At 52.1% G+C, this 13242-nt stretch overlaps 2 protein-coding genes across 10 annotated transcripts in view; one reads left to right on the top strand and one right to left on the bottom strand.

Annotated features, from left to right (window-relative positions):
- Positions 1-282: 282 nt before the first annotated feature.
- TCHP (trichoplein keratin filament binding) lies at positions 283-11979 on the bottom strand. 4 transcript variants are annotated; one of them, XM_081884620.1, is made up of 14 exons: positions 11398-11569; positions 8581-9262; positions 8200-8429; positions 7149-7359; positions 6364-6420; positions 5725-5793; positions 5417-5590; positions 4633-4745; positions 3968-4034; positions 3312-3484; positions 2324-2405; positions 2034-2219; positions 1220-1363; positions 283-815 (listed from the first exon to the last, which is right to left on the bottom strand). In XM_081884620.1, the coding sequence occupies exons 3-14, from the start codon at positions 8388-8390 to the stop codon at positions 783-785; spliced, it is 1500 nt and encodes a 499-aa protein (XP_081740746.1). In that variant the 5' UTR covers positions 8391-8429; positions 8581-9262; positions 11398-11569; the 3' UTR covers positions 283-782. The 4 variants fall into 4 exon arrangements, with proteins under 4 accessions (XP_081740746.1, XP_081740745.1, XP_081740744.1 ...); XM_081884619.1 differs by lacking the exons at positions 8581-9262; positions 11398-11569 and adding an exon at positions 11845-11979; XM_081884618.1 differs by lacking the exons at positions 8581-9262; positions 11398-11569 and adding an exon at positions 11826-11947.
- A 473-nt stretch (positions 11980-12452) lies between these two features.
- The window catches only part of ACACB (acetyl-CoA carboxylase beta), a 67205-nt gene continuing 66415 nt past the window's right edge, over positions 12453-13242 (top strand). For 2 of the 6 annotated variants that reach the window (XM_081884557.1, XM_081884556.1), the window contains exon 1: positions 12530-12579. The gene's annotated coding sequence lies outside the window, so the exon portion shown is untranslated. Of the gene's footprint in view, positions 12580-13242 lie in introns of all 6 variants that reach the window. The other 4 variants (XR_014162324.1, XM_081884559.1, XM_081884558.1 and 1 more) reach the window with 4 other exon arrangements.

Raw genomic sequence — 13242 nt, 5'->3', positions numbered from 1 at the left:
GGCTGAGCATAGCTGTCAACCTTTCCCTTTTCTTGCGAAGAATCCTATTCGGAATAAAGGAATTTCCCTTAAAAAAGGGAAACGTTGACAGCTATGTGGCTGAGACCAGTTTGGATGTCTTTGCCCTTGTTGGGCCTGTGGGCCCATTGCAAGCAGAGAAACTGTTTTGGGCAGCAAGCGCACACTCCTCCCTGCCAGGAAGTAGGCTCAGGAAAGGGAAAGCACCTGACCACTGGGTTCTATGTCCTTCTCTCATGGACAAAGCAAAGGAGCAACACCAGCTTGCAGTAAAAGAGTTTAAAAGCTTTATTGAGCCTTTTGACATCCCTGTCAGAGCCTGAATGGGAAGTGCTTGGAGCCTCCCACCCTCTTCTTCCTTGCACTGCTTTGCCAACAGCAATAATAGGTAGCTGCTACTTCCACATCCAAGTTTGGGGAAGGTGAAGGCTTGCAAGGACAGTGTGTGGTTGAGCTGCTGCCTGCTGGCTGAGTCTGTCCACCACCATCCCATATCTCTCCCAAGTGCCTTGAAGGATCAGCAATCCCCACCTGCAGAGCCTCTTAGAGCCACAGTTGTGCCTGCCCTCCAGGAAGGGCCAAAGCCTTCAGCAGGAGAGGGCTGCTGTGCAAGGGGGGGCGGGGGGGCTGCAACCCTCCAGCCTCTCCTTTTTAATCTATACAAATACCCCCACAGCACCCCCAGCAGGAAGCAACCAGGAAGCGGCTCCCACATTGAGGATTTTAATCTACTGAAACTGGAAAGCAAGCCCCCTCTCGCTTCTTTAGGTCCAGGCTGCTTTGGGATAGCTGTAGCTCTGGAAAAGAACAGAGAAGGAGAAATGTTTTCAGTTCTTGCAGGTAACACTTTGCCTTCAACCCCTGGCAGATCCCTGAATGAAACTGCTGGGATGGGAGGCAGCTGCATGTGTAAATAAGAGGTGGTGAAGGCTGCCTTGCTGTGCCCAAATATGTTGGTCCAGGCACAAAACCCCAAACAGTTTGGAAATGCCTGACTCCCTTCTCCAGGACCCATGTGCTAGGAGGCCAGACAGACAGGCTGGCTGCTCCCCCATATAGAGGGCTTGGCTCATCCACAAGAGGCATTTCAGAAACACCCGGGGGACAGAATCACTCTTCTCTTGCCCACAGGATGGGGAAATTCCCTGTTCACTGGCATGAGGCACCAGTTCTGATAGGCTGCTGCCTCTGCCCCCCTCACCTTGTTGCGATAGCCAAGCTCCATCATGCGCCTGGCGGCCAGTTGCTCCAGCTCGGCGTTGCGCTGCTCCTGCTGCTTGGCCTCAGCCGCTTCCTCCCACTGGCACTGCAGCTCCTCCTGCTCCTGCCGATGCCGCTCCGTGAGCTGAAAAAGCAATAGGGAAAGGAGAGGGAGAAACCCAGCAAGGTGGGTACATCATCATAGCCCACGTGAACTATTAGAGCTCACACAGTTAGCAGTCCTCTCTGGACAGCCCACCTACCCTCCTGCTTCCCCCTGTGAGCCTGTGCCTTCCAGGTCCCTCTTCTTAAGCACAGCTCGCCTTGAACTTTGAGCATCATTTTGTCATCACCTGCTGCATGAGGTCCTGTGCCCCCAGCCCTTTATCAGTCCTTCACTTCTCGCTCCCGTCTCTGCCTGACTACTTCCCTTTTGTGTGGAAAAACAGTCCCATTCCTGACTGGGGAGAGGAACCACAAAGCATTCTGAAGGAAATCAGCCCTGAGTGCTCACTGGAAGGACAGATCGTGAAGCTGAGGCTCCAGTACTTTGGCCACCTCATGAGAAGAGAAGACTCCCTGGAAAAGACCCTGATGTTGGGAAAGATGGCGGGCATAAGGAGAAGGGGGCGACAGAGGACGAGATGGTGGGACAGTGTTCTCGAAGCTACCAGCATGAGTATGACCAAGCTGAGGGAGGCAGTGGAAGACAGGAGGGCCTGGCGTGCTCTGGTCCACGGGGTCACGAAGAGTCGGACACGACTAAACAACAAAGTCCTACAGGGGCTGCCAGCTGGCTCCTGAGCAAGACCTACCTGCGCTTCCAACTCCCGCCTGCGCTCAGTTTTCAGCGCAGCCTCCTTTTCCTTCTCCCGGTGCGTCAGCTGCTTGGCCACTTCAAGCTCCTGGATCAGCTGCTCCCGGGACTTCACCGATTCCTGCTGAGCCTGCCTGTTCCTCTCCATCCTCTCTTGGATCTGGCGCTCCCTCTCCGCCAGGACCTGTTTCAACCAAGAGGTGAGAGGGAGGGAGAAGCCCAGGCTCCTGTCCCTGCTGCACAGGCAACCTGCCTTGATTCTTTCTGCCCCAGGTGCAGAGAGCTCACCTCAGCCATGAGTCTGTCCCGGGCCTTGCGCTCCTTCTCCCACTCTTGTTCTCGCTTCTCCCACACTTGCTTGGCTTCCTCCCTTGGGTGGGGTGGGGCAGGGGTGGGGTGGGGTGGGAGAGAAAGGAGGGAGTGACTTTGAGTGCCAGAGAGGTGTCATGGAGGACACTTGTTTCTCCATACAAGTAGGGGACCCCACAGCTGCTTTGAGAACTGACCTAAAGAAATAATAGAACTACAGAGTTAGGAGGGATCCCAAGGGTCATCTAGTCCAACCCCCTGCAATGCAGGAATCACAGTTACGAGATTCCTCCAAGCTCATCACAGATCCCCTGCCAGATCCTAGGAGCCCTCTCCACCCACAGCTGGACCGCTGGCTATGCTGGCTGGAGCTGATGCAAAACCTGGAGGGCACTAGGTGGGGGGGGGGCTGGTGGCTGCTCTTCTCCAGCTGTCTCCCCACCACCGCAACCACAACAGCTAAGCCACTTTTGCAGGGTGAGGTTTGTCAGCTACAGGGAAGAGGAGATTAAGGGGTGATATGATAGCCATGTTCAAATATATAAAAGGATGTCACATAGAGGAGGGAGAAAGGTTGTTTTCTGCTGCTCCAGAGAAGCGGACACGGAGCAATGGATCCAAACTACAAGAAAGAAGATTCCACCTAAACATTAGGAAGAACTTCCTGACAGTAAGAGCTGTTTGACAGTGGAATTTGCTGCCAAGGAGTGTGGTGGAGTCTCCTTCTTTGGAGGTCTTTAAGCAGAGGCTTGACAACCATATGTCAGGAGTGCTCTGATGGTGTTTCCTGCTTGGCAGGGGGTTGGACTCGATGGCCCTTGTGGTCTCTTCCAACTCTATGATTCTATTATTCTATGGAAGCAATTGCTCCTCTTCCCAGCAGCCTTTGCTTCAGCCACACTGCCGAAGGGAACGCTGGCAGCAGCTTGCTCCACAGCCTGCCCTCCATCCCGTTCTCCCACCTCACCTGAAGACGGTCTCCAGCTCTGCCTCCCGTGCTTTTTCCAGCTGGAGCTGCTCCTCAATGACATCCTTCATCCAGGCCACGACAGCCACCGCTTGTTCCCGCTGGGCAGACTTCAGGCGCTGGTCCTCGTCCTCCTGTTCCATCAGCGCCAGGAGGATCTGCCTGTCCTTCTCCTGCAGGGCAGACCAGGAGAAGCTTCCGTGGGCCAGCAGAGCTCCAGGGCCTCAAGCCAACAAGAGCCCTTCCCAGTCCCTTGGAGTCAGAGCTGTTAGGGACAGAGCCCAGGACCGTCTGTGTGCAAAAGGGCGTACTCTGGCATGGAGGCCCAGCCACTTAAGGCAGGGCCAAGGTGGCTGGAAGAGATGAGAGGTAGCAAAGGCCTAGCAAACCAAAGAGGATGATCAGGCTGCCAACAGTAGAACAGCCGCCAAAAAAGCAGGAATACCACAGGGAAGGCGTCTCCAGCATTGTTGGCTTTACAAAAAATGTTGAGATTTGGCAGCAGGCTGTGATGCAATCAAGGCAAGTGCCATTGACCATGGGCAGGGTGCAGCTCCTTGTACTCCAGAACTGAAGGGGTATGGGACAGCCATCTTACCAGCCTTCAGCTGTGCTCTGGGCGTGAAGCACAAAGCATTCCAGTGGCACCAACTTACCAGCTCATCCTGGATCCACTGGGCTCGCCTCTTCAGTTGGGCTTGATACTGGTGCCTCAGAAAGCGCCTGAGAAGAGAGAAGGAGAGCCAGGCTTTGTAATTCACAGGAAGAGCCAGAGAAAACAAGCAGGGGGGGCTTCAGAACTGCCCCAGCTTGTTAAGTTCTCAAGCGCAGCTAAAAGTACATTTCAGCTACACAAAAATGTAAACAGCACCCCTGAGCATGTGCAAACTGCCTCACTTTCACCACAAGTAAAGGCACCCACAGGGTCACTTTTGGCAAGGTGGAAGTTGCAGCTGCCTAATATATCTTGTTTGAGAAATTAAGTACTGGCGCTGATCCACCCCCTGGCCACGGATAGGAACCCTGCACCCCTAAGCCTAATTTCAAGCAGGTGTCCTGGGAGGAAGATACAGTGGGAATGAGGGGAAAGAAGGAATGAGATACAAGGGGGGTGTCCCTCACTTATGGCTCTGGCACTGCCAGGAATCCACCCAACAGATTTCTCCTCAGCCAAATAAAGGTTCCCCCATTCCTGCCCTCCTCTCTCACCACCACCTCCCAAATCCTTACTTAGCTAGGGAGGGAACTAAATAGCAGCTCTCAGGGCAGCCAGGTACCCTCTGCCAACCCCCTCATGCCCTCTGCTCTCCAATAGCCGTACCCAAGTTCAGTCTTCTTCCTCTCCTGCTCCTGGCACTTCCGCTTGGCCTCCAAGGCTTCCAGCTCCCAGTGCTGCCTGAGCAGGTTCTCCTCTTCCCTCTTCAGCTTTGTGGCCTGAGAAGAAGAACGACCCAGAATCCTTCCTCTCCAGGCTCACTTCCCTTTCCCAGCAGGAAAGCAGGGGGGTTGGGGGACAGAAGCTGCTAGGGAAAGGAGAGGCTGGAGCTGCCCCTGCAGCAGAGGCTGCGCACGCAGCATCCCAGATGCACATGACCAGGAGCTGCTCAGCTCTTGCACCTCCTTGCCGCTTGCCTCCACAAGAGCCAACCAATTGCGGGCATGTGCAGCCGGGCACCCAGCACTCCTCCTGGCAGGGCGCATCTTCCTCAGCTCCAAAAGCCCTGGAGCAGCCACGTGGAAGCGTGGGTTGCACTGACACCCAAAGCTGGGTCGATTTATAACAAATACCTTCGGTTCATAGCCCCCAAAGGCCACGTGGGGCCTGCCCCTAAATCCCACTTTCTGTGGTGGTCACATATGGGAAGAAGCAGAAGAGAGAGGGAGGCTTGGTTCAGGGATCTGCACCTGCACCAAGGACAGAGTTACTGTTTCTCTTCCCCCAGCCCCCCCCCCCAAATCTCATCTCTGACTTTTCTTCCAGGGGACTGCCACAAAGAGAAGCAAGACAAGACAGATGGCGGGTGGGGGGCGGGGACTGGCGCTTGCAATCCTCCACCAGCTCCCTTTCTAGCACCATCCCCTCAATGCCAGGCCCCAGCATGTACCTCCACCTCCCGCAGCTGCAGCTCCTTCATCTGCTGCCGCAGGAACTCTGCCTGCTTCCTTTCTTCCTGCTTCCGCCTCTCCTCCTCCTCCTTCATCCTCTCCAGGGCTTTGCTCCGGGCTGCCTCATATTTGTTTTCTGCACAGATCTTCTCTTCCCGCTCAGTGGCTTCTCGCTGGATCGGGGTCAAATGGAAGCGTGAGCATCCTGCCCGCCTGCTGCCTTCTCAAGACTGAAGGAGCAGGGAGAAGGGGAGACATGGGGCACCAGGCCCAGGAAGCCTGCAAAGAGGCACACTGTGGCTCCTACCTGTTGCTTCTGAGTCAGCTGATCTCCCCAGGCCTCCACCACGTGATCCTTGTGCAGTTTGGACCCAACCTGGTGGGAAGGGACAGAAAGCAGGAGCTCAACTGTCTCAATGAACTGCTACCCGTCCCCCATTCTCTGAGCTGCAGAACTTGCTTTAGAGGGGAGCAACAGCATTGCTTCCCATTCCAAGGATTGAGCTGGAGGAAAAGGGCAGGATACAAAGAAGCAGGGAGCCAGGGTTGGCCTTGGCACCCAGCATCCTTGGGCAGGATACAGGACACACTGCCGACACCTGCCCTGCTGCCACCTTTTTATCAGGAAGGTTTCCCAGCCAGATATTCCCACCAGCACAAAGCAGCAAGAGTCTAGTGACAATGCTCATACCCCACAATGCCCCAGAGTGACCCAACACCAGGGGGCTCAACCCAGCCATGTTGCTCGGAGTGCCGCTGGTGCCCCCCTTGCCAGGAAGCCTACCAGGGCCTGAGGAAAGGCACTCTGCCTTGGTGCTGGTCCAGCCTGGATCCTGCCCCAAGAGTAGACTGTCCTACTCCGTCCCCTGACAGAGCTGCATTCTGTTCTAATGTTCTAAGGATTCCTTGGGGCAAAATGATGCTGGATTGTGCCCTTGTCTCTCACCTCTCGGAGCTTAGCGCTGTTGTTCTTCCAGCACTCGTACAGACAATCCTCTGCAATCTGTTAAAAAGCAGAACTCAGGATCCCTCATGCAGGCGACACCAGAGCCTCACCCGCTTGCCAGTTTACTTCTGTTCTCAGACAGAACAGTACACAACAGTACAGGAATGTAAGCATGGATATCATGTTATATCAGCAATGGGGAATGAAATTACTGACACCGCTTGGAGATGTGCCTGCAGTGGCAGAAGAATGCTGCTGGGAAAGGATGCCTTTGGCAAGATCTGGAAGCATCACTAGGCAACATGACGGTGGCTTTGACCACCAAAGCTGCTGCAAGTCAAGCTTTGGCTCCTGCAGGTGCCTCTGGGAAGCCTGCAAACACAGCAGCACTTATGGACAATGGGGCACTCACAAAGTAGACCTGTAGAGGAACCAGACTTGCCAGCAGATGCACAGCCTTCCCTTCCTCATCCTGGGAAATTCTTACACTCAGCTGGTGTGTGCCCCACCCCTGCACCCCCCAGATGGTTTAGAAGAGCAGACCAACATTTCCCATGGCAGAGATCACCTCCTGACAATTCTCTCAGCCCTCCCAGTGCTTCTGTGAATGCTTCTGAATGTCGTCCTATGAGGAAGAGCCCTTAAGACTCTCTGATTTAAAACCCTGACAAAGGATGTGTCTCTCTATTGCAACTGAAGGAAAGTTGCAGCGGGTTGGACTAGATGACCCTTGGGATCCCTTCCAACTCTGATTCTATGAGAAATAGTCTTCCTTTCAGACTGACTTGTTTTCTCCGCTCCTCTCTGGCTGACTTCAGCTCGTCATGTCTCCGCCTCTTTTCACTCAGGTCTGCATCCTTGTTCAGCTGCAGCTCCTGCAGCTCTGCTGCCAGCATCTCACGCTCCTCAAAGAGCAGCTTCTGGAGCTGCGTGCGTCTCTGCTCCAGGCTGAGACACTTCTCTTCCTTAAGCTTCTCACGGTGATAGGCGGTCATGCTAGCAAAGGTTTTAAAAAAGAAAAGCAAAGATGAAAATGGGAATATTCTGCTGGTCCCAACTTTGATCCCTTTTTCAAGTTTAGCTTCTAAAAACAGCCCTGACTTCCCTAACCTTCTTTAAGGATGTCCTATTCTCTCTACTGGGACGTGAGTGGCGCTGCGGGTTAAACCACAGAGCCTAGGACTTGCCGATCAGAAGGTTGGCGGTTCGAATCCCTGCAATGGGGTGAGCTCCCGTTGCTCAGTCCCTGCTCCTGCCAACCTAGCAGTTCAAAAGAACATCAAAGTGCAAGTAGATAAATAGGTACCGCTCCAGCAGGAAGGTAAAAGGCATTTCCGTGCACTGCTCTGGTTCGCCAGAAGCAGCTTAGAGTCATGCTGGCCACATGACCCGGAAGCTGTATGCCGGCTCCCTCAGCCAATAAAGTGAGATGAGCGCCACAACCCCAGAGTCGGCCACAACTGGACCTAATGGTCAGGGGTCCCTTTACCTTTATTCTTTGTTGTGGCACACAACACTGATGCTGGCGCTCCCAGTTTGCTGCAAGCTTGCAGAGAGCGGTCCTTTCTTTCCTGAAGAAGTGTAAAAAGTCTGACCCTCTCTCAGATTCTAGTGCTTGTTTACACTTCAGCTATTTGACTTGCATTTCAGCTGCCGGGGACAGCTAACAGGGCTGTGGAGGAGGGGCCAGGACCTTTGCCAGTGCTGCTCTTCCCCTTTCTTGTGTTTGGACAGAGTTTACAGCAAATGCAGCCAAAAATTCTACCCAGGCATTATTCAAGTTGCTGCTTCTCCCCCCCCCCCCCCTGCTATGGGTCCCCACTGCCCTAGCCTTGCCTTTGCTTGTAGGAGTGGCGTGAACTCCACTGGGCCTGCTTTGAGCTGTAGACCCCAGACTGTTGAAAATAGCGGCTGTTCAGCTCCCACAGTTTCCGGAAACGGGCTTCTTGCTCACGGTGCTGCACAATCTGCTGCTCAAGGGCTCTGCTGCGGTTGCTCCAAAACGAAGGGATTGTAGGCAACGCCATCTGGGCAACTCTGGAAACTCTGGATTAAACACCTTGTTCCTGAAGGACATGAGAAGTTTTAGTTTTAACAGGTGCATGAACCATCGGCCCACCGAGCTCCACTCCCCATGCAGGTCAACTGCCCCAAGCCCCCAGGCACTCGGCATTCCATGGCTCAGAGCCTCCCCAACACACACACTGCAACACAGACCTGGAAGAGATGGAGAGGAGTGTGCTTTCCCAGCTGCCCTAGATATATTACGGCTGCAATGTTTAGTCCATTCTGTCACTTAGATCAACTAAAAAATTGGATCAAATATAGGAAGTATCTGTTGGTTGATTGGGTAGCAGAATATTTTAAAAGTTATTCACATAAGTAAGTGGGAGCTGCTGCCGGCCTGCCAGGCCACTCTGCTCCAGGGGCCTGCTGTCCTGGGACTGGAGGACAGATGGGCAGCCCACTCTGGCCTTTGCCACTGGGGAGCAGCACCTGCTGCCTCTCAGGGAGGGTGGCTGGGAGATACATGACTATTAAAAGGGGCTAGGCAAACGCATGGCAGGTAGAGCTAGCAGTAGCTACTATAGCTGTGCGCCACCTCCACTGCCAGAGATGGCAGGCCTCTTAGCAAGAGGCGCTGGGGCCCACAAGCAGGGAGAGTCCAGCTTGCAGGCACCTCGCGTCCAGCTTGCAGGCACCTGACTCCGGTGAGAACTGAATTTTGCAACGGGGGGACCTTGCATCTGATCCACCTTCAGGACTTGGAAGGGGGCAGAGGAACCAACTGGTGCCATCCATCAGCTGATGGGCTGCATTGTGCACTTTGCCCTCAGCTATATTTTGATCCTGCAGGCAGGAACTACCTTGTCTGTTGAAATATGCACTGCAGCGAGGACTTCCGGGTTGGTGCCTCCAGGCAATGGCGGAGTTCCTCCGATCGGGAGGAATTTGCTCCGTGTAAATCAGGGTCTGACCACTACGGTGAAGGCGGAGACCCACTGAAATCACAGGCGGGAGAAGCTTGTGAACCTGGGATTCGGCTGGCACCTTTTGCGCCTCCCCTACTCGCGGGGAAACCCTGATTTGGGGATCCGGAGCGAAGTGGGGTGAGCGGCGCGGTGCTTCGAATTGACTGCTTCTTTCACGGAGTGAAGCCGCATTGCTGTTGCCGGAGAGCGCTGACTTTTTCCTGTGGACAATTTGACTTTTAACAACTACCCGTGAGTAGAACGGAAAATTGGATTTTAAAATTTATTAATTTGGCATCGAAACGGGAAGGTTTCAAACAGGAAGTCCGTCTTCCTCTTTTGTAAATAGATTGAAGCAAAGACGCTGCAAGTTAAAGCCTTGGAAAGTCTTTTGTAAAGGACTAAATTTCCATCGGTTAAAACTATTAAACCCCCCTTGGAAGCAGGAGAAGGGGGGGGGGGAATTTTGGACCTAGCGAGCCTGCAGGAGAGAGTGAAAAATCAAATTACCACTGCTCTGAACCTGAAAACGGGCTGCCAGTAAGATTGACGTCTTGGGAGAGTTCATTGACTGTGAACAGAAAGTATCTTGACAGATGGCTAAATAAGAGGAATATATTGTTTCCATTGTCCTCATCTGCGTTTAAAAAGGAGGAAAAGTAACTGAAAATTGAAAGTAATTTTATAGTTTAAATTGTGTTTGAAAGGATCGGAGACTGTTTCCCTCTAGAGGGAGCTTTTGAAACTGTTACAAGAGTGGAGCTGGGGATTTTCCAGCTGCAGATAAGAACTGTGAGAATCAGATATTGACCTTGGATTTTAAGAATGTCGACAGGAGCCTTAGTGACTGTATTATGTAAGATACGCTACTCGTTGGAACAGCTCCACAAGAAGACGGATGTTATGACTACTAAACTTGAGAACTTGGGACAGAAAGTGATTAATTTGGGACAAAAAGTGATCATCAATACAGAAATTGTCCAGGATTTGACACAGGAACCTACTTTGACAGGACAAACTGGGGAGAAGACGAAGGAGAAAGTTGTTGTTGTTGAACCTAAAGTAATACAAGTGGGAGCCCCAGCCTTACAGAGGCAAATCAAGGATTATAAGTGGAGGCCTTTTATGAATGAATATAGAAAAAGTCAGAATTTGAAGATTGGAGCCCTGCTTGGACTGGAGAAGGAAGGTTGGATAGACTCTTTCATGCAGGGATTTACTGACCTTTGGGTCCTGAATCTGGGTCAGGAGGTGATTGGAGTGGTGGGGGCCTTTGTATCTGGAGGAGCCTTGAAACATGATTTGAGATATTGTATGGACCTTGGTTCTAGCTGTGGAGAGTTGGCTGGCCTGTCGAGAGGGAATGGGGGGATGGTTGGGCCGGGGCCCCCCGAGACTTGCTTTTCAGCATCTTCAGCATCAAAGAATATGAAGAAGAACTGCAGAAGGGACTTGGAAAAGATTTAAGAGCCTCGGACAGAAGATCTCCAGGTTGATGAACTATATGGAATTGACGGAAATGACTGGCAGAATCCGAGACCAGAGAGAAGAGATGGTGGGAAAAGATTGGGAAAGTTTAAAGTTTATATATAGTAATATTGTAAAATTAACGAGTGTTAGAAAATTGTTGGAATGAAATTTTATGGTTTTAGCAGAAATGTTATAAGGAGTTAAGTATAAATAAGTACTTCAGTATTAATGGAAAATAAGGTTAAAAATGTTAAGATATTCATAATGATAAAAATAGAGAAAGATTGAAAGGAATTGCTGAAACAATTAACAGAAGTGGAATACAAAAAGGGAGGTGAGAGGAGGTCGATGAAATAACGGAATGAAAGATAAAGTAATGAAATGGTATGGTATATGTTTTTAAATTGTTGTTTTTTTGTTTAGTTTAGTGTGTTAAGGTTGTGTTTTGTATTGTTTATATATCGTATTGTTCTTCTTTTTTTCTGCTCTATTTTGTCTTTTTCTCTTGCCTTTTTTCTTTTTTCTTTTCTTGTAAGACTTAAAAGTAATAAAGATTATTTTTTTAAAAAAGAAATCTGCACTGCAGCTAAACGACTTAAAGTGCTTTACGCGTGTTAATTGTGTGCGTACCAAGCATCGTCCTAGGACCTGCGACAGCCTCCCTATTGCCTCGCCCCAGAAGACAAAAGCCCTTTCCGAAATGGCAATGCTCTGACGCGCGAGCGCACCAGGAACGAGCACGCCGCGGTTTTCGCAGGCTCCTCAGCGCCTGACGGGCCATGAAGCCCCCGGGATGCATCCGCCCCTCGAGATCCCTGGATAAAAAAGGGGGAAGGAAATGGAGATATGATCCATTCAGTCCTCAGTCAGGGGGCCCTCGCCGCGAAAGAGCCTCCGACGTCACACAGTCGACGCGACGCGCTTCTATGCGCAACACGGCGGAAGCTGTTAAAAGAAAAGGTAAATCCTGTATTTAAATATGTAACAACCACAGGGCGATAGCCAACTACCGCCACCCACCTGGAGCCCCGGACGACACGCCGCCGCCTCCGCGACTCCTAACGGCTGAGCTGCTTCCGGGGCCGCCAAGCGGCTCCATGGCAACACTTCCGGGCAGGGCTACGGGGGCCGCCGAGGGACACGCCTCCTCCGAACGCTCCGCGATTCCCGTCCCGCCTTTCGAGATGGACGGGCGCTGTGGAACCGCCGCAGAGATACGAGAAAAGTTGAGAGAAGCACCTTGCTTCGCACGCGAGGCACTTCCGGGTCCCCGTCCGAGACTCCTCCTTGCGAAGTCTGCGCTCGTGGAGGTTGTAGTCCATCTACTGAAGGCATTCAAAGACCTTAAACCAGGGTTGCCCAACCTTGTGACGCCAACTGCTGGTGGACTACAACTCCCATCATCCCTAGCTTCCAGTACCAGTGGTCGAAAAACAGCAGGCGAGGCGACCCAAGTTTGGGCAACCCCCTTTGAAACAGTCCAGGGCTTCGCCCAAAGAATCCTGGGAACTGTAGTTTGTGGGGGGGTGAGAGTTCGGAGGAGACCTTCCCTGCTCTCCTCGCAGAGCGGCAGTGCCTCTTCCCGGAGGAATCCCCTGCAGTCGCTCCGCCCCGCAAGCCCCGGGAGGGCCTCCTAGCGCAGTCCTGGGCTGGTGCGGAGGGGGCCGAGATGCCAGGCGGGAGCTTCTTCCCTTCTAGGGCTGAGCCTGCAAGCCAGCCAGCCAGCCGGCCCGGCCCTTTGCATGCAATCTTTTTCTGGAGCTGTTGGCTGGAGGTATTTGTCGTCTCCTGCTGCGCGTCCTGCTTTCTGCTCGGATTCTCTTCCCTGTCTCTGGCTGTTGCCCTCCTCGCCTCTGTCTGCATTTCATGTCCTTAATGCACTGGACCCCCGAGGTCGCAGAGGGTGTGGGGCTTGACATTTCTTTCAGAATCTGCAAAAATAAAGGGACCCCCTTCTCTTGCCTCTGCTCCCTTTCTGCCCCTCCATCTTTTTTCTTTTCTTTTTCTGTTGCAAAGGTGACTTTGGTAAGTGAGTAGAGGACTTGAATGGGCCCAAATGAGATTAACAGATTAGAAAAATTATGTAGAAGAAATGCTTGTGGCCAGGATGTAGAGATATGGGAATAGTTCAATACGTATGTTGAATCCTATGATCACAGAATCTGAATGTTTGAAACTCCCATTGTTCTAGGCGCATTTTGCGACAGGGAATTTCATTAGCACAAGCAGTTTGAGCTCTGGGCGCAGTACTGCACCTAAAATTTCAGATTAAAGCTGCAGAGTGGAAGGAAAGGAGGACCTTTTTCTGCCTCCAGTTTAAGAATATTAGGGGAGTGGGCAGGGAAAGGACTAGACCATGTGAAAAATGAACATAATATTTTAGCTGCAGTTCATTCATTTTCAGCTTTGTATTTTTCTTATTTAAAAAGTGCACCTA

Source organism: Podarcis melisellensis, assembly GCF_964234715.1.
Source record: "Podarcis melisellensis genome assembly, chromosome: 13".
NCBI classification, from domain to species: Eukaryota; Metazoa; Chordata; class Lepidosauria; order Squamata; family Lacertidae; genus Podarcis; species Podarcis melisellensis.
This window is presented reverse-complemented; position numbering and strand designations above follow the sequence as displayed.

Bases quoted from the DNA above. Each gene is read 5' to 3' on its own strand.
- TCHP (XM_081884619.1), bottom strand. From the start codon at position 8,390: ATGGCGTTGCCTACAATCCCTTCGTTTTGGAGCAACCGCAGCAGAGCC. The intron at 7,360-8,199 runs GCAAGGCTAGGG...AACCTTTGCTAG, and splicing joins CGCCACTCCTACAAGCAAAG to CATGACCGCCTATCACCGTG. The intron at 6,421-7,148 runs GTCAGTCTGAAA...GCTTTTTAACAG, and splicing joins GAGAGGAGCGGAGAAAACAA to ATTGCAGAGGATTGTCTGTA.